General features: G+C 35.8%; 1 protein-coding gene across 7 annotated transcripts in view; it reads right to left on the bottom strand.

Moving 5' to 3' along the window:
- LOC110381278 (TLD domain-containing protein 2) overlaps window positions 1-20,528 on the bottom strand; it is an 80,918-nt gene extending 60,390 nt beyond the window's left edge. For 2 of the 7 annotated variants that reach the window (XM_049842329.2, XM_049842332.2), the window contains exons 1-2: window positions 20,065-20,528; window positions 11,286-11,499 (exon numbers count right to left, since the gene is read on the bottom strand). In XM_049842329.2, the coding sequence (XP_049698286.2) occupies window positions 11,286-11,428 (143 nt within the window). In that variant the 5' untranslated portion in view covers window positions 11,429-11,499; window positions 20,065-20,528. Of the gene's footprint in view, window positions 1-3,680; window positions 3,753-4,477; window positions 4,576-5,313; window positions 5,463-11,285; window positions 11,500-17,688; window positions 17,869-20,064 lie in introns of those variants that run through there. The other 5 variants (XM_049842331.2, XM_049842330.2, XM_049842335.2 and 2 more) reach the window with 5 other exon arrangements.
- Window positions 20,529-21,301: the final 773 nt, after the last annotated feature.

The raw sequence follows: 21,301 nt of genomic DNA, 5'->3' as shown, positions 1-21,301 counted from the left end.
TGTTCGCAACGGTACTTCCGATTGTAACAAAACTTTTCAAACTAATGGGGCCGTCATGGATCATAGAACTTTAACATTAGTAACACTAAAGCCAAATGATAGAATACATCAAATAATATCGCCAATTTACGGAAGACATAGGATGACAGCGAAACGACACACAAATCTGCAGGTGACTTTGAAAATGCAATAGAGTGAGCCACTGTAAAATTACGGTAGTAATGTTATGTAATGAGAACGTCAGGCGGATTTGAGAAAACTTTAAGACTAGGGCTTGTCAGGTGATTAAACCTGCAGCTCACCCGACAAGAAGAATAAAATATATATTAAGATAGGATGGGTTTTAAAGTGGCGACACAAGATATCGGAATCCTAATAAGGCTTTGGCGTTTGTTCGTGATCAGATAGAAACTTAAATAATGACGATATGCATAGTGGCGTGCAAACTATAACATTAAACACGTCAAGCAGGAAACTATATTTTTATGAGCAGTAAATGTACTGAAGTAATTAGAAAATGTACTATTACGTTTCTTGTATGTAAGTTGTTACGTATGTATATGCATATCCGCCTTATGTACATTATTGCATGGGCACAGCTTCAACCTTCCACTTAAGTATGGCTTCCGACAAGGGCTTCAAGTCTTGAATGAGAGATAAATCAAATTCCCACGCGGTGTAAAGCTTCACTGCATTTTCATTATCCAGCCCAATGTTGTTAGATACAGAAAAATGTGTAAGTAGAGAATAAAACTGTAATATTGTAAATGAGAAAGTTTGTTTGCTTATTTGCATTTCAGATGAAAGGCATGAGGATAGGCGATAACCTGATATCGGAGATACACTTTTTATTCGGGAACTGATGCAGTTCCTTCGGGAAACGGGGGAAGTCGCAGGCGAAATATAGTTGGAAATATTTTTCTAGTTTCAGAACGCCAAATATAATTATTTAATACTTGAATCACCCAAAACAAAAATGTGAAAGGCTGCCAAGTTGGATAATATGGGAATGCTTCGCCTATAAAAGAAGTGAGATCTGAATAAGTACCAAGTTCCATACACATACCTCAGTTAAAAATAGTTTCTTTTTGATGATGTTACTTGGCAAGTTTTCACACACCTTGTTATAAACCTACTAAACGCAATGAATCAAGTATTTAATTTTCTATTAAAACTTGCCAAGTAACATTATCAAAAAGTAACAATTTTTAACTGAGGTATGTGTATGGAACTTGGTACTTATTCAGATCTCACTTCTTTTATAGGCGAAGCATTCCCATATTATCGAACTTGGCAGCCTTTCACATTTTTGTTTTGGGTGAGATTTCATTTATTTTTGTAAGGTTGTTTATTTTATTTTTTTCTTATGATTAAGTTAAGTAAAGAAATGTCTCATTTATACTATCTTTCAGATTTTTTAATATGCACTATGCTGTTACAAAGAAATTAACTAGATTAACTAAATGGACTAGATTTACCAACTAAATGACATGACATGGTTATCATATATTATGTTCGTGGATCAAAGTTACACATTCTTTATTTTCGAAAGTGACTCACACTTGGCCGTTTTCAGATTTTTACTTTAATTTGACTAAATACAAACCTTTGTAACGAATTTTAGATCGGTACGACCATTCGAAGATATATTATATAAATATAGATTTTAGTTCGTTTTAGTTCCTTAGGGGTATAATCTGAATAATTTTGAAACCGACTCACACTTGGCCATTTTCAGATTTTTCCCTTTACCTTGACATAAAGACCTACCTCCATGCCAAATTTCAAGTCAATACGACCATTGGAAGTGGTCTAGGTTTTTGATGAGTGAGTCAGTCAGTGAGTGTATAGTAAAAATAGCGATTTTCTGACGTCAATATCTCAAGACCTACAATAGGTATATTAATGAAATTTTGTATTTTAGATAAGTGAGGGGGTCTCAACAGATACTAGAAATTTGATATGCGTAAATAAAATAGATTTTGAGTTATAGGGGGGTCGAATTTGGCCCGAAATGGTTCGTGTAATATAACCCACGGCCGGTGTGTCGCTTTTTTCTGCTCGAACTTGGCGGACACACTGCCGTGTGTCTAGACATTGTGTTATGTGTGTGCTCATCCCATCTTAGCCTACAAGTTACATCCTAGTTCCGCGACAAAGCTGTAAAACGCAATTTCTAAAATGAATAAATAACAACATAACTTTTACTCTCGGAACACAATAGTTCTCGTTGATTACACTTTATTATAATAGACTGAGCGTTGCTTGGAAACTGGCGTCAGAAACAGGAAACATGAGAGGAAACACTCGTTCGAGATACGGATATTTTATAGGGGGATGATAGTTTATGCATCCGAGGCGTGGAAACGAGAATAATGGGAGTCACATCGTGATAATTACAAATAATTGAAAACAGGGAGGAAATTATGTAGCACAATTACTAGGAGTATGTTAATCAATTCTATGAATTAAAAAATCTCAATTATAGCTGAAAATTTTTTGGCATGCGAATATACGAGTTCAGATAGGATTTTAAGTTCACTAATTGCGAGTTGGAATTAAACGACAGTGCTCATCAAAACTTGTCGTGTGTTTGGCTTGGCCCCAAAATGTTTTAACAACGACCGATGTATTATAAAATACTTAAGTTATATTTTTGTAAAGAAAGTAAAAATAGTTAATGCACTGATAATATTTTTAAAACGATTATTCGTGTCAACCGCGATTTTGATCTTGTCAAAAAAAAAGCAAAAATGTATCTAGGTCTTTCATTTTAATTCCTATATTTAGGTACATATACCACACCGTGTACATCTCTTTTATTCTTATTTTCCTTTCGCTTGTATGTTGTAAGACTAAGAGACTTCTTTTGAAATAAGCATTATAAATTGAATATAATAGAAAATTCTGTAGTAATTATGTTATAGTCAGTACCTAAGAATACATAAAAGAATGGGTACCTAAGCAATCACATCTTCACTTTCAGATTACAAATTTTCCCAGAACAGTTTTGTTCATCACATCAAATGTTATCATCACACTTTCTACGGTAGTAGACGCATATTGACTTATTGTCATACTTTTACCAGGTACTTGAATGTTTTCCTTATTGTGCTACTGCGCATTATTTCTAGATAATGCGACATGTTGACAGGCTTAATCATTCATATCACTGCTCTCATCACAGACATGTCGTAAAGGGTGCGTAAATAACTGATCGCAATTGTAACTGATCAGGAAGAACGGCGGAGATGTTTATTAAACAGACACCAACTGCGAGTCATCTGTGCAACTGCAACACATTTGTTTACTTTTGTCTACTGTAAACGAACCTTAAACATCGACTCGATAGTTACGACTTTCGCAACACTTAACTGCCGACTCGAATACACAGACAAACATATTATGTACCTATCATAACGTCACATTTTCCAGAAATCAACGCGAAAAATTCTTTGAAATTAAGCTGATGTGAAAATTGAAACGTCGACGGTAGAGTACAACCAAACCTCATTTTATCGGTGAAAAATCATTTGTATGGGAGATTTATAGTCTACTCGTGACTTTTATGTTTTATTCGCTCGTCTCCGTGAATAATATTTGTCGCTTACCTATTTGCTCGGCTAGCTCGAGTTGATGATATGAATATTCATGACAATGCGGTATTAAAGCAAACGTACGCTATGCTAGATGAGCGACGCAGCCACGCTGGTGACGGCTGGGGCGTGGGCGGCGGTGACAGAGCTACGTAGCTGAAATTTCAATAAATTTGGATTTCATTGCGATTCCATATAAGGAGAAGACCACTCGCTAGCTCCCAGAACAAGTAAGATAAAAGGATACTTGGAAAGTTCGAATAGAACGCAAAATACAAACAAACGCAAAAGAGAAAAGATACATAGGAAGGTATCTGTGTTTATTGAAAAGTGTCTTGTAAACAATGCCACATGATATCAGACATGTGAGCGATGAGCTCCATAAGAGTTCGTTGATTTTGATAACGATTCCGGTCAGAGGCCCGAGGAAGGGCTCCGCTGGTCTACTACAATATATTGTATATATAGGTTCGTCCACAAAAAGAAATATAAATATAAAAAATAAAAATACTGTTTAACTAAAACAAAATATCTAGTACTCGCAGTTATTAGGAACCCTAAAATATGATACCTAGTCGTGTTTTTCTTGAAGATCTTTATGACAAGACTAAAATAAAGATGCTGTAGCCACCAGCTGAACAATGGCACCGCGGCGCGGTATGTACAAACATTCAACTTTATCTTGACAGGTTTACTTACTTCAGTGTGATACATAAGTTTCTGAGAAACAGCTACTGTAATATCAAAACTGATAAATTGTTAATTATAATTATCTGAAGATCTGAACAAGGTCAATCGTTGTTAGTGACAATGAGTGCAATTCGGGATGCCAACGAGTGGTTGAGTGGTTAACGTATGACAATTTACGATCGAGTACTCACTCGATCTCGGCACTCCATAGTTCTTCGTCTTCCTCTTCATTCGTTAGCATAATTGTAATAATTAATATTGTATATTTGCACTGGAATAAACAATACACCTGAAAATGGACGGCGATGGAAGTCATTTAATTATAGGTTTAGTTAGATCGTCAGCACAAATATTTGCGCGAATAATTCAATACCTAAAGAAGATTGCGCCTCACGCTTCTTCCCGACAACAGGTCCATACACCCGTAAATTTAAATCCAAGTAAATGATAGTCTCTTTATATTGTTTTACTTTCAAGTCAATAGTTAAAATCACCAGAGATCAAGTATGCGCCGAAGAAATACATATACGCCGTCTAAAGAACTAAGGAACAAGAAACCTTCAATGGTATTAAACTGCAACCGTCATGATGATGTCATCAATATATTCATTTACTACATGCGTACTTCTTAAATATTCTTGCAAAAAAGACGACTTTTTCAGATTACTGGCGTACAGGATTATAATGCATTATTTATTTCGCGAAGAAAATTGGTGTTCTTGAAAGTTACATATCGCGCATCTTTAACAATGGAGCATTTAATTGACTCAATAACTCATGTTTTCAATGATCGTAACGCAAAAATGTTCTCCAATGTTAAGAGCCGACAACGCAATTTGTTTAAACTCTTTTGTGAACATGCAAGAATAAATCGTATGACAGCCACTATAGCTGCACATTGGATTCTGATTAATATTAATGTTTTAATTTTATCTGATAAACCGCCAGAATATATTTCAATCGTGTTACCAAATAATCTTAGTTCATTGAATGGATACGCAATTAATATTTATAGAAATGTACATACCCAGTGAAAAACGCAAAAAAGCTCATTGAGAAACACTATCCAGCGTTAACTGGCACAATAACTAACACCACTTTGACGGCGGATATCACCGCAAAAACTCAAAATTAATAGTTATCAGCAAAGCATAGCAATCAATTGTCGAAATTATATAAAAGGAACAGACACTTATCTTGGACGCATTACCAATACTTTTGTTATGATAACAAAATGTTGATTAATTATACCGATATCGGTTTTTTTGTACAATAGGTATCGGAGCGTTGAATCATACCTATTGAGATACCGAACTCAAAAAGTTTTTAGTGGAAGTCAAAATAATTAAACGGGCGGAAATTCAGGTCTTGTGGTTATCTGTTGATAAAACTTCGTAAAATAAAATCAAACATCCAGTCAATTTATTCTTTGGCCGCCTTTTATTGGCTTAATATGTATTTTATTCAATTCAATTGCTTCTGGCAGTTATAATATTTGTGTAACGTTAGACTCGGTGTGATGATAAAACAGGATGAGGATAGTGAAACTTGTTACAGTGTCATTATGTATTTTTAACAACCCAAAAAGAGGTGTTCAGTTTTGATGTTGCCTTGTAATGTTGTAATACTTGTAATGATACAACTGACCAAGAATAACATTGGTTTTCATGAATCCTGCGGATGTTTTTAAAGTATAATGCCAAAGACACCTAAGTTTTCTGCACTGTAGGTCAAACACATACACGAACATGGTTTAGTTGATCCCTTAAATGCTACAATATAAGCCAGGTTAAACGGGATGTACTCGAGTCGGCTAACAATGTGATGCATTACTGTCGGATGCAGCTCTGGCCAACATCAGACCGTCAGCGTCAAGTGTCCAGTTGGCGCCGCCGCCAATCATACAATTACATGCAGAGCATAAACGATTCAATTGCAGAATTCGCCTCTAAAACTGTACTAATAAACGCCCGTGCGTTCTTTTACATGGCCACGTCACTTTATTAAGTGCATCCGTCAAGGTAATTTTGCCAAAGATGTTGTTATGCAAAGTGCGATGCAGAGGATAGGACACTATATAAATTTTTAAATATAGGACTTTTAATTAGTCAGTCAGCATCTAAAACCATCTAAGTTTACTCGCTTCTGTCGGAAACCGCCCTGCGAAGAACAAGCCCGAGGAGACCTACTAATACTACGCATGACAAATTATTTCATATGATGGAAATTATCATCAGTTTTGATAGCTTCTCGTAAATATTTATATTAATGGTCACAAGAGCGACAGATGTCTCTTGAGAATTTAGGAAGGCGCTAGTTGGCAGAAAAACAAACTTATCTCGTCTTTTCACTTGAAATTGCCAAACAAAAACTTGATGATGGGGCAAACATAAAGCGGGGGCTCGTCTATTATCTAACTGTACAACAATTTGAGTGTTATCTGTAATGCGCAAATAGGCACTCAAGATACCTTTTTTGTTTTCCGTTACTAAAATAGGACAGAAGGAAAATTGAGATTATTTTGAATATCGAATCATCCTGTTATCAAGAATTCTCTTTTAACGATATTCTGAGAACATTTGGAATATCTCAAGAGATAAGCTTGCCAAAATTACCCGAGTGGAGGATATGATGGAACGATAAAAGAGCTATCATTAATCTAAAGACGATTTTACAACACCGCTGCATCCCTAAAGACTCGTTTACTCCAAACCAAAATCGTGCGACATCGTTTTACGCTGCAAACTTATCGAACAAAACTGTCGTGATTTATTTGTAAAAGAAAATTGCTGATACTCTGAGGCGCAGTGTCATTTTTACCTTTTGAGTGTTTTACCTTAATCATTATTTTAGAATTTTTACATTTTGAACTCTGCATTAGGAAGTGAGCTGCTGGTGTTTACGTACAAGCTCTCACAACTGAATTTTGCGTTGTACGTCTTGTACACGGTTGGAAACTCTTGAGGTGGTCGTACAAGTAAGATCTAATTTCATGACTATTTTCCAACATCAGATTGCGATAAGAATAACAAACTAGTAAAAGGAATACACGAACGCTGGTTCATCAGTAAGCTGCGAGAACAAGGAGTAGTTGATCAACATGATGAAACAATAGCTGCCATCCGATAAACCCATATTGAGATGCTAATAAGAAAAGGGAAAATAGATACGTTTGTAGCCAGTAAACGTACGGCTGTGAAATTGATTTGTACGCGCTAATGCGGCGACAAAGCGATGCGTTGTGTGTGTCGCGGGCGACGCGTGACAACACGGTTACGCGTACAATATCACATGGCCTCGTGCACCCATCGCCGTCACGATCCTCGCCTGCAAAACACTGTATTGCCTCGCCATGTACACAATGCTTTACCTACCTAGTCTATGCTCTACATTAATGGTTCATAATGTTAAGAACAAAAGTCAGTGGCGATTATGGAGATGTGGCAAGCTTTCAAAAATGAAGGCTCAAAAATATTGCGCGCCAATTGAAAATACAGATCAAGATTTCTCAAACCAGTACTAAAAGGTATCTGCCAGAAAAGCTGAGAAAAGTAAACAAGACATAAAGGCCCTGATCAATACCGTTATGCAATCACAAACTCTCGACACAAGTGTAAAGGGTCTTTCGCAGCCGCAACTCGTAAGTAACAAGAACCAGACATCCTATACTTATAAGCTATAGCTAACCGCAAACATGCTCCGCCGGCGGTTTAGAATAGATAGCACAAAAGGAAACAATGACGGGGTGATCCGCCCTCACCCGGTCCACCCTCACCCACACTTCGCCGATGGTGTTGTCGCCTAAACGTTTTATATCGGCCAAGGACGGCCTGCGACATGCACAGCGGAACTGAGCACTGCAACGCTACCGATTCTACAGCTCCATCAAATATGCGACACTGACGAGAATGAATTAGCTCGCCGAAACTAGGTTGACGGAGCCTAGGCACTCCCACTGTGATTCGCGATAAATGTCTGTGTAACATTTTAAAATAAACCAAATAGAGCCACTAGCGTATTGTACCAAATTTTATGTTTGTTACATAAAAGAATTGTGAAAAATTATATAATAAAAAGATGATTATGATACTTTCAATAATCGAATTTCAAGTAACACATTATTTAATAAATCCTGTGCGATCGCCGGTAAAAACTAGTATGTCATAAAGGACAGTCTATATAGATATTTATCTAACAACTGTTTACATAAGCATTAATTGTGAGTGTTTACTGACTGATATAATCATTCTAAGACTACGTAGTCCATTACGTCAAACAAGAAATGGTAAAAGTTATATTATATGATATGATATCAAAGTACAGTTCGTAAAATAGCGATGAAACCTTGTAATCTCTGACTCTAAGGCGGCAAGCTTTTTAATTAAATTACGTTATAAAGGGGCGCGGTAAACAAGCGAGATTTAGTTCGGAAGGCCAGCGCTACCGACTGAGGCTGCTTGAGTGAAGATAAGGAGCCAGTAGGTGGAGGTAATGTACACACCCGAGATAGGGAATGTTGCACAAGGCAAATATTTGCGCCCCAACCGACGCGGCCCCTCAACGTGCTCACTGACATGTCATTAAAGAAAGAAATGCGGATTTTTTACATACTGACTTCTTTTTACCACCATTACAAGAAAACATTCCTCAGAATGATCTACAGGAAGAACTTCGTCCCCAAAAATAAACTTTTGAAGTAAAACAGACCGCGACCTCGTGTAAGAGCTAAGGCAGAACTGAAATATAGGATGACACATTAACACTATATAACAATGTTCCGCTCGTGCACAATCTCGTAATTACGTACTTCTCCTAAAACTATTAAAATAAAACAATTCCAAGTAAAGCTAGAAAGAGAGCTTTGTAGTAAGTCACGTGCGCGAAGTAAAAAGTTAGTACGTAGCCATCGTGAAAGAATTTCATTTTTCAGATTGGCACTTTTCTTGACTAACATTAGTTTATTAACCTTCTGCTAACACGATTAATTAGCTACCAATGACACGAGATTATCGGTGACAGATGATAACAATAACTGAAAATATTATGGTGTTTACCATTTTCTATTACAAGATTAATTAACAAGAAGGCCGTAATATATCACATTTCTATATCAATGTTAGTATTAATTAGGTAAATAATTACCGAGTAAAAGCGCCGCGACCTTTAGATAAATATGCCTAGTGGAATGTTTCCACTGGGGAAGGAGGAAAAATAACATGAATGTAAGGCAACAAGCGGCTAATCCGTGATGCATTCGTACAAATTGCGCGTCCCAGCTGGGAACAAATTGGATTCCCGGTGACGAGACGCCAGAGCTGCTCTAGTGCAGAGCGAAAGCGGCGGCGCGGCGGCAGCGGACCACCGTCTAGCAAATTGAATACCGTACGACCACAGTTTTTTATTGCCTTTCAGAATTCGTTTGTGGAATGGTGTACAAAAACCTTCATAAAATATCACATTCATCTACTTCGTTAAATACATGCATGCACCTAAAAAAGAGAAAATAAACCCATTAAAAATTTTCAGGTTACCTAAATAAGACACAGTCACGTGTTACGCCAAGTGTTACAAGAAAATCCAAGAAGATTTTGTTTAGCCTGTACAAGAACAGATAAAGATAAAATCTTTTATTTTGTTAATTTTTCATGTTTAGCATCTTTCCATAAAAAAGTCATCATCACGTGTTCCTTTTGCAACTTCCATTGTTTGCAGAGACAAAAGCTAGTAGTTTTCTTCAATTAATATTTACATTTTCATAGCATAATAAGAACTTGTTTATTGTATCATGTATGTTGAAAGAATATTTAATTATTATTATTGAACAAGTTCATGCACTCTGGTGCCTCGCCGGAGCTGCGATCAATGTCCACATCCTGTCATGGTTATGAGTTTGCGCTAACTTTTGTGTATCTAATATAATTAATCATGCTATTTTTTACAAACTCAACTTGCTTTCTTGTATTAGTGTTGTGTTTTTCCTCATTGTGGGTACGTAAAGTCAGACTCGCCTACACAAGACTGTTCCGGAATTTGAATTAAGGAGTGGTTTTACTTTATTCATTAATTTGCATTATTCATGTTGATGGCGACTCCTTGAAACTGTTTCTTGCAAGCGGCGATTGACAATAAAAATATCGGAAATCATCAAGGTCATAGTTCGACAGACAGAAGGGCCATTGAGATTAAATATATTCGTAATCAAATTAGCCTCAAATTATAGCTATGTTACTTATAAAAAATAAACATAATATAGTTTTACAATTCAGAGATGCAAGTCGTAGATGAAGTGAACGCAGTTGCAGCATCATTGGGCACAAAAATTCTAAACGATAGCCAGTCATTCAGTGCCGCATCTTTCATTCAAGAAGTAATTTAATAACAATAATGATATACTTTATGGCTGCGCGATGCCGTATCAGTATTTGTTATTTAAGATCAAAAATTACCCTCAGCGTAAATTACACGGATTCCATTTAAGGACATCATTTATATTTTTTAAACGGTTTTATTTTTTCATCTGATGTGGTCCCCTGGGGTTCCATTCTGATCTTAGCCACTGAACATATTTTTGCCTAGATCTGTATCAGATTTACCGGTAGTTGGTATACGTTGCAAGTACTGGTTGATCAGAATTATTGGACGGAATGACGAAAGTAGTTTACCTATCCTAATAAAAGTATGTACAATAATGACAAATATGCTGACGCTATGCAAGTCGCACGCACGCATGTTATTTCTAGATATAAACAAAAATGGACAACAAATGCCTCCATGTAAATCCATATATTAGAGTTTGGAGATCCTGATCGAGGCATAACGTTAACCTGCGTCCAAGCCAATTGCACAGTAATAAGCGATGCTGTGTTACCCAAAAATAAAAAGGCATGCAATACCTATTTTCGTAATAAGCTAACTATCATTTCCTATTAGCTACAGCCGATCGAAGACGCGTACCACCTGTAAAGTTATTGGGAAAAATTACAAAAAGGAAGCACTCACTGCCAATGGAAGGGTCCGGTAATGCCTTCTCTTAGTCGATCCTTTAAGGAGCGTTGCCGTGAGGGGCCAGGGCCCGGGGGCAGCATGCCCGCGCCGGCCGGCACCGGCACAGGCGGCGGGGGCGCGCGAGCCGGCGACGACATCACTACGTACCGCGGCGCACGCGCACTAACACCGCACCGACAACATCACACCACTCCACTATTAACGCGAGCTGCAACATAGCAAAAACAACCAAAGCCACATAAATAAAGCAAAGCGATATCATAAACGCAAAATATAATTGGCAAAATTAAATATTCACGTAAATAAAAGAGTACATTGCAGAGTTGGAAAAATTCAAATTGACTAGGCATATCAACAAAATATACCATGTTAAATAAAATATACAAGGAAAAGATAAATATAATAATATAAAGATAAAGATAAGTTAAGCTATGTCTCAGTTAAAATTATTCCCAAAAGCCCCAATATCCCAAGTTGATCCTTGAGAACGCGAAAAATTTTGATTTATCTATTTCTCTTTTGGAACTACATATAATTATGACTATCATAAACTATAGGAATAGGATATGATGGGCTTGAAACAAAACTACTAATTACTAGCATACAGAATATAGCAAAGCGTGCGCAGTTTTCTTTGTGCGCCTGCAAGTTTTATAACAGCAAAGGCTTGATGGAAGTTTACCCTAATAATAATGTCAGGCGTCTCTATCAGTCATGGATGTAAAAACTGATCTGCGTAGGTATCATATGACCCTTTTTTGCATGTTTACTACCTTCGAATAATATTCATTGATTTCGGCAGTACGTTTTTATTAGACTTTTTCTATCAAGCAGCGTATCAATTATAATCGTTTCAGAAGTTTGTTTAATCGTAGTAGTTTTTTTGTTAACTCATTGTCAAAACTAAGCCAATCAGAACACACTTTACATATCATATCATTGCTAAAATAATCAAAGTACCTACACATAGCTGTTAGGTACCTTTTATATTCCCCTTCACATCAGGATATTTCTGTACCTAGATAATTTTATAATATATTTATTTTTCACACTCTTAGTGGAAACCTGAGGATCAGCTAAGTATTTTATACTTACTTTTCCAATACAATATGTAGGGTTAACAGGGCCGTTGCAATAACATAATACGCTCAATTTTAGTTTGGTGGCTATAATGGTCAACCTTTTTTTTAATATGTGCTCGAGCTACATGATATGCTGTGCGAAAAACGGTCCTGTGACTTCAATATTTTTTCATGTTGATTTCTAGCGTTTGGAATTACTAGGCAACGATGATAGAATTTAGATTTCCAGCAGTTCAACTACTTTCAACGTCTGCCAGCTCAGCAGACAGCAGTCGCGTCAGTAACCACTAGGCTTAAAGACACGGCTTAAATATTAAATGCATCTAACGGACGCTATTTTAGGCTACTTCATTAATACAAGACATTAGGTACAAACAACTCCTCGTGAGCGTGACGACAATGCAAATAAACTAATACGAACGTCACATCTATCTGGTAATAACATTTGATGACTAACCTTGGAATTCTGTAACTAACAGCTAAGAAATCGTTTTGATTTGATTGTATTACTGATTGCAGCAGTTGAATCAAATACGTTAAGTTTTATTCTTGAGTGAAAATAATGTTCGATGTTTTTCCTCAATTTCGGATGTACGGGAGTAGATCAGTCCAAAAATTTTCCACACAAGATGACTTTAACATCTGAGTTCTTATCCTCGCATGTAGGCAAAAATAGGATTTCATTGGAATTTAGACCTATAAGGTACTAATACTTACTTCGTTATAAATGCATTCCAAAATTACTTCAATTTTGGTGTGCGAAAGCCCAAAAATCATATGTGGGTCCTTCATCAAGATTATTTAGCAAAACCCCCTAATTATAACTAAGCATTCTAAAGGTTTATTTATTGGTTAGCGGCATAGCTGGTTTAGAAAAAAAATAGCGAAGTAATGTTACGGGATACCATGACCTTGGTCTAATTTATCCGAATTCCTATGATTCGCGTAGCAAAGGGTTGCAATCCAAAATGAATAGAAAATGCTTATTTGTTGAGTTGAAAAAGTTTTGGGTAACTAGTTAAGATCCTTCTGAACAGTAAAAGTTTTGTTGAGAATACACTGAAACGGACAGGGCGATAGCAAGGGGCGAAAGCGGGTATCGATCGGCCCTACCCTCTCCCCGCGCGTACTCCGCGCCACCCCGTCGTCCCAGCTCACCTTACGTAAGTCCAGCTGATCGCACCCACCCTGTAACCTTGGCAACGAGCCTTATGCACGCATTTCTTCCCCACCACTTACTGTTTGTTACCCATTTTCAATGCATAATTTGATTACCTACTCAGGTGGCTTATTGAAATGCTATTTATTACAATTTCGACATTCTGAAATCTGTGCAATGATAAAATTCCTGCTGAGCACCATCTTAAAGCTTAACATCATCTATGTTAAGGAAGTGAGGCACTTCTATCCATTTGTCTGTCAATTTTATAAGCACTAAGCGCCCCCAGCAACAGTGACAACAGTGTCCCAGATACCTGGCCGACACAGAGACATGTTAATTTCCTGATACGTACCGGCCTTTTATCCAATTTCAATACCTCACGCTGCATGTGTATTCTACCTATCTATGAAATACGAACTACCAACATCTCATTCGGTTTTACCTAAGCTTATAATCTATTAAATAAACAAAATAGAGTATCTCTAAAGTGTATGTATATCTATTCTAATGTATATTATATATTTATATTATATATTTTTATATAATGTATATTATTATATATTTTAACTAAAACTTTATTTCATAAACACACCCGAGTTACGATATTTTTATACAACTGATGAAACCACATACAATATATCTAAGACCTAAAAATGGATACAGGCACGTAGTATTTCTATTCTGTTGAAGTACAATCGTTTACTTGGGTTTGTTTTCTTAGTACGGTTAGAAATTAAATTAAAAGATTTAGATTTTGGATAACCGCCTAATATTGTTTATGCTTAGTGGTAAGGAGATAATAAAAACACTATATGTATATATAATAAGACTGATACAAGTCGAACGAGGATAGAGAAGCCTATACAAACAAGGACATTTCTAAGGGTTCCCTTAATTTGGCTTAAAGGAAGTGATGGGTGGAATGCGTACGGTTCGTTAAATATTTGACCGATGCCGCTCAATACGTACGACCTTGTGACCGGAAATCGTCGCGCTTGCTCGCTACCAAATAGCAACCGAAGTGTTTCCAGCGATCAGCTGTTTTGCATTATAGACAACAATTGTTAACCCATGTCATAAATCTTCATTTATAACAGTAATATTGAAGCTAGGAAGTAACTTCGCTGTTCTACAATCCCCAATCAGAATACTTCCTAATAAACATCACCGAATAAAACGTAAACACTTACAATACCTATCACATTTTAAAGTAGCAGTTTACACTCACAATTTTATAAAGATATCTAATTAATAAATAATCTAGTTTTTATACGAGATACTAATTACACCTACACGGCAATAGCATAACAGTGATCCAATTAATTTCTCGCAACAAATGATACGAACGACATATAATAAACAATCCTATCACTGATGTGATAGCAAATTAAGGATCTAGAAACCTCAATTAAAAATAATGACGAAACAATGATAAAATAGTGAAGTTTGATGATTATTAATTTCGGCTAATGAATGAATAGTGCACGTAAGCATCTAAGTGTGGTCCATGCATATATGCAACGAACCGAGGAAGAAGAACGAAATTCATGTGACGAAGCGCTGACGGGAGGTTGGATGACATAACGCGCACGCGGTTTACTCCGAAGGCTGAAAGCGTGCAACTGAAACAGCGGCGGGCGGCGGGAAGCGGGGTCGAGAGTGGGGCGTACCGAGCTGGCGCCCAACGCGGGCCCGACATACCCCTACGACACAACACCTCCTTCATATAATCACAGGACAATTCCGTACACCTCGGTAACGATTATATCGAAAAGTTCGTGTATTGTACATTCGTGCACTATGACAAATTACTACAGTGAATTGATAACCATTTTCCTTTATCGTAGAAGCCGTAAATCGTTTTAACCACAATCCAAACATGACATGCCTATTTGATTAAATCATTATTTTAGAAGCACTTGTGCAAAACCTCATTTATACGTATCATATATCTATGTTCGACATTTACAACCAAGCTTTACAAAATCAGTGCATGTGATCAATAAATCGCGAATATAGTACAGAACATCGAAAATCCGGCATTAAATGGGTTCTAGGAATTGCGTGATTAGCGGGAACTGGGAAATTTAAACTTGGCGTGTCGACGAAGTGAGCTTGCCTGGGAATCAGAACTAAAAAAAATGGTCGTATTATTTGCGGTCAAAGTTTTGCTTATAATATGATTTATTTTTTATGTTTTAGTGGTTTTAGCGTTAATAAAATCAAAGTTTATTGCCATTTTCTTTTTGATAACAACATTGCTTTTGTTTTTTTTATTCTTTTACAAAACGATAGCTCGACTCAAAAATGAGTAATTACATGTAACCTAAACTAAACGGAGAAACTACGACAAAGGAAAAAATCTTACCTACGTTACGTGAACCAACATCGGTTATGCGCAAGTTATTGTATGAAAATATAATCGTTTCATACGAGAAACAATTCCTCAAATCGTTATCGATTAGCAAATGGCAGTAAATTGCGCCGACTGATTCACCACGGTTGTCCAACTAACTTCAATATAATTTTTATTCTTTCGTGGTGCATTCAATTCAATATAGGTCAGCATAGTAAGAAAACCAATTGAAACGTATGCATTTGAGGACACATTAATATAAATAATAACCATTTTGTACATTTTATATTTAGAATCATATCAAACTGATTGTAACATACTCCGCTGCGAAAATGCATCTTTTGTGCCAGTAATAACATTTTAATTGACCTTTTTTTATAAAATAAAAGGTGTTTAACATCGTTAGTCATCTCATTCATATTGTGTAATTTCACAGTGTTTGGAAAAGTTAGTAGTTTAGCTAGTTTTCTTTGAATATCCACTCAATACGTAACCAACGAGTGATATTGCTACGAGTTTTGCATGAAATTAATTATACGACTGTATTAAAATGCAGTGCAAGTAAATTATATTTTATACTACAGAAGGTTTACATTAACAAAACTGGTTTTGAAAGTGGAACATCGTATTCCGTCGGTTGTCCTTGACCCGGGTTCTCTTCGTTCGGTCCTCCAAATACATACTTGCAAGTAGCACAATATCCCCGGGGAACTGAGAATTACACTCATGAAGTTCCCATAGAGTACATCTTTTTAAAACGAACAAGAGCCTGAATTGTGGTTCAGTAAACATCACTCAAGATCATCACTGGCCGCAATAAATTACCTATTTCTCTGCTCTTCTCTACCTCTCTGCTCTCGTTACGTCGCTTATTGGAAAAAGTCAGAAATGCTTAAATATTCAACAGTTATTGAAGTAAAATAAATAAATGCACGCTATTCCGAAAATGGGCCGAACATGAAGCCATTTTCCTGAACATTTGTAATAAAAAGTACATGAAGTACTTTTACACAAGAATTGAGTCAAACAGCAGTGTTTGTCAGGGTTCAATGGCCAGCGAAGGTTGGTTTTATTTTCAAAACAGGATTTTGAACTGAGCGTGAGTCAACGTCCAGGCGATGGTGCACGCTACTCACCAACAGCCCCTTATTTCATTTCTATATATTGCTTTAAGAATTCTATATATTATTTTATTTACTCTGCAATCTTTACCTAGCAATATTTATATAGAAAGATTACCTATTTATGACTAATAATGAATCATCCTAAGGCTTTCTTATTGTGCGTATCGTTAAATCGGAAAATGAACAGTTTAAATAAGAGGTATCTTAATAAATTCATTTTTTAGGGACCACTGAGGGGCCCTGTAGTTTTGCTGTCCAGCAAGAACGTTAAGGCCTTGAACAATATAAAACAAAGGCACTAACTAAAATAAAAACGATACAACATAACGTGTGAGTATCTGCTGCGCTATCACGCCATACTCTTTCAATATGATTTATCCAAATATGACACAATCAATAACATGTTTATCAACGCATATGTTGGCTCGGACCGGGTCTGCAGTTTGGCGCTCGCTTATACCCAGTATAATATTATGTTTATCTATGTGCAACGTCTGGCAACAGTCTGTCTAGGTTTCCGGTCATTTTCAGAGTCAATACATTTCAAATCCTACTAAACGTTGTACCTCTAAGTTGTATGAAGACACCCGACACGTATCTTCATTATAGTTTGCCGTTTGATAGTCTGCATCTAAGACATTGTAGGTACGCGAATTATCAAAAGATGACTTACACGATATATGCACCAGAGCTCCTATCCCAACTGGTTCAGCAAATAATAGACGATAACTGGATACACTTGAATAACTTTCCTTATATGCTTTGAAAACTTGATCACTTGCAGCCTAAACCACACAGGTGTATTTTTGAAATAACACTACATTCATTTCTATGTTCTGTCAGTCTGTCAGTAGCGAAGTGAAAACAAGCACTGATAAGTTGTGTTAGTAGATAACCCTTTATTTATGCCGAGATAAGACGAAAATCTGTCCTCGATGTCAATAAGTTTGTTTTGAATAAGATCAACTGTCATAAAAGAATGAATGTTGAATTTAAAAATAACTACACAGTGTACACTGTAATCTTTACACTGACCTTTACAATACTTGACAAAGACCACTTTATTTACGAAAATTGTTATTTCTTGCACTTCTCTCTGGTAGCCACAAACAAAGAAAACTTAGTTTTTATAAGAAAGACAGTTTGTGTTTACGAAGATTCAAAAGGAACTCAATTCAACTTTTGAATGAGGACTTGAATTAAGATTTTAGACAACAGCAGTCCATGTATTTTCTTTACAATGCAGTGTAGTTGTTTTATTCTTTTTTTCATACACCACACAAGTTCTTATTGGATGTAATTTTTTATCGTAACTTCTAACTAAAACCAGGATAATTGCTGATTTCAAACAGAAATCTTTTTATTGTTTTTTTCCGCAAGGAAGCTTGCCCTAACCAGATGGAGAAGTATCTAAAGCATTATATTAAATACAGATTATCGTATCTTACCTACATCTAAAACTTGTCTAAATGTCTTTATACCTATCCTGAAGTTGTAGACTACCCTTTAAAGAGACATTTTAAAGACCACCATATTTTTCATATTTGTAAATTTTATGCTGCTAATAGGCACATGTAAAGAACATGATACTATGTTTACAACAGAAAGGATAATGCTTTATTTAAATGTCATGTTTAAAATTCTTAGCACACAGCCCGTTGACGATGATGGTTTGAATAAAATGTTCAGCTATGATGCAAACATGCCACACCCATACGTCATTTTTAGCAAATACATAGTAGGAAACTATTCAGTTTCTTTCCCACTGTACCTAACAAAGGCTAAGTGCAGTCACCCCAAACAGTAAACATGATGAGGTAGGTAAATAGGATACTGATCAACATGCTGATGAATGTTTGATGATTTCCAATATTGAAAATGTCTAAAGTAGCCTGTGTATGTGCTTGAATGCTTATGCATGTAAACAAATGTGGCATTGCATTGCATGACAGCTCTATAATAAATAAAGAATATGTAAATCGCTAAAGTATGGTCTCATCGTTTGATTTATACAATAGTACTTGAAGGCAATAAACCACCTAACTATAAGATTTTAGAGTTAGAACACTTTAATGGCCTGTTTATGGCATGTTGACAATATGAACCTGAATAATTTCCAATAAACACTCATAGACAAAGGTTAAAGGTCTCTTAAAACAACCATTGTTAATCTTCAAAGGAAACTCATAAATGAGCCAGACAATATCTAATAACATTAGAAATGGCATCACCTGCACATATAACAATATCTATTATTGTATGGTCAGGCATGCAAGTCTATAAGAACTCTTCAAATATTAAATTAAAAATTCAGTGCAGTCCTAATTTTTAATTTATTTCTTAAATGTAATTCAGTAGTTCAATGTAGTTGAGATCTTTCAATTATTTCATAATTTCCTTATTTAAACCTGTCTCTTATTTTTATTTTACCCGTATACATATTATGATGAGGCAATTGATATTAATAGGAGAAACCTCTAGATTAAATGCACCAATTATAAGAAAACAGTGTTAACACCATTACCATTTTATTTTACTGTCATATGAGAAGTGCTTTCCCCAGGATAGGTACTAATACCACCTTACCTTGTGAAACCACACTGAACAGTTGATACCAGATAGTAATAAAGTATTTCATTAGAATAATTTAATTGGCAAAGAACAAAAGTATTCAGATGAGATTTTTGTTTTGTAAAACATGACATCATAATACCTCAGTAAACCTAGTGTTTACAAATTAGGCTAATATGCAATCAACATAATATTTGGAATCTGAATCATGATGTAGTTCTGATGATCAAAGCATACCCATTGACCATCATTTGAATCCAAGTAAAAAGAAAGAAAAGAAAACGAAAAATTGGTACCTACTCCTAAAGTATGAGTTAAACATTATCATTGTAATTATTTTAACAAATTTAAACATGGGTAGACATACCATTGTTCATTTTGAAACTCAGCTGTTCAGGAGGGACACCTCTCACAGGAATACTTACTGTGCCAGTTATTGCTTACTTTAAGGATATAAATAAAAAATATATATACTCACATGATGATGGATCTTCGTCTTTTTCAAGGCGCAGAAAGCCGGACACTTGTAATACAGTTAATTCATTTATTTATTTATTATGACGCCGCAGGCCGCAAATCACAATAACAATTCAAGTCTTGTACAGTGCAATATCATGTGATAGTGCATCAAATCCTTTAAAAGTTTTTAAGTAAACCAGAACAATAAATCTAAGCAGAATTTTCAATCAATAATAATGTTAACTTAAAAAAACTAAACCGATACAATCGAGCCAAGTCAGTTCTAGGTGCAGCGTTTTTTATACCAACAAAATATCCGCACTTTAATTCTCACGATAGCAGTAGGACACAAAGTTTTAAAACAACAATAAACATTGTTATTTATTAGTATTTTTTTAGAAAAAAATAATAAAATCTAAAGAACTGAGGCGTTTCACTGGTGCGCGCATCTGTCAACTTTTTTCTGCGCTTCAAATCAAACTCGACTCTCGGTCTGAATCAGTCTGAATCAAAACAATGCCTTGAGAGCCATCTAGTGAATAATGTTCGGAAATGAAACCCATTTAGTTCCGCTTCCACTCCTTTTTACTTGAATTATGGAGTGTAGAACTTAGAGGAAAAATATAGGATTGGATCCTAGCCTAGAAAAACTTAACAGGATAAAAACTTTACAAGTAGTACTAGTAAACAACTTTACACACCCAGATAAATAGTACCAAGAAATATTTTTTCAAAATAAACCTGAGTTTGGCACGTTTTGTCAAAGTAGCTAATAACATAAATGGGAGTACTTTGCTATTAATGATATCATGACAATGCCAATTTAAAAATATCAATATGAACTGTGGTGTCTAATAGCACATTAGATAGATCCTGCACTCGTTCTATCACAATTATCACTCACTAATGTTATAAAGGCAAAAGTGAGTTCATCTGTCTCTTTAAACTTAACGCGCAAATGGCTGAATAGATTGTGATGGAACTTGGCAATAATTAGGTTACATATCAGATAAAATATTATGGGCTGTTTATCCGGATGGAGGAAATATTCAGTTTCCTTAGGAAGAGAGTGCGACCCCGCAGATGTTAGCGTTTAAGCGTGTCTGAGTGTCATACCTACAATTTAAAATTTCGCAATGTTGTTACAATTACACGTGTTGCTCTTAGTACATACATAGTTGTATTGGTTTCAAACGTGCTCCTAACATAGTTAATGTGACTGATAAGACTTTTGAAATAACTAGGTACAACTGTTT

Source organism: Helicoverpa armigera, chromosome 5 (genome assembly GCF_030705265.1).
Source record: "Helicoverpa armigera isolate CAAS_96S chromosome 5, ASM3070526v1, whole genome shotgun sequence".
In the NCBI taxonomy this organism is placed as follows: Eukaryota; Metazoa; Arthropoda; class Insecta; order Lepidoptera; family Noctuidae; genus Helicoverpa; species Helicoverpa armigera.
The sequence above is the reverse complement of the archived record's forward strand: the minus strand, read 5'-3'. Positions and strand labels throughout refer to the sequence as shown.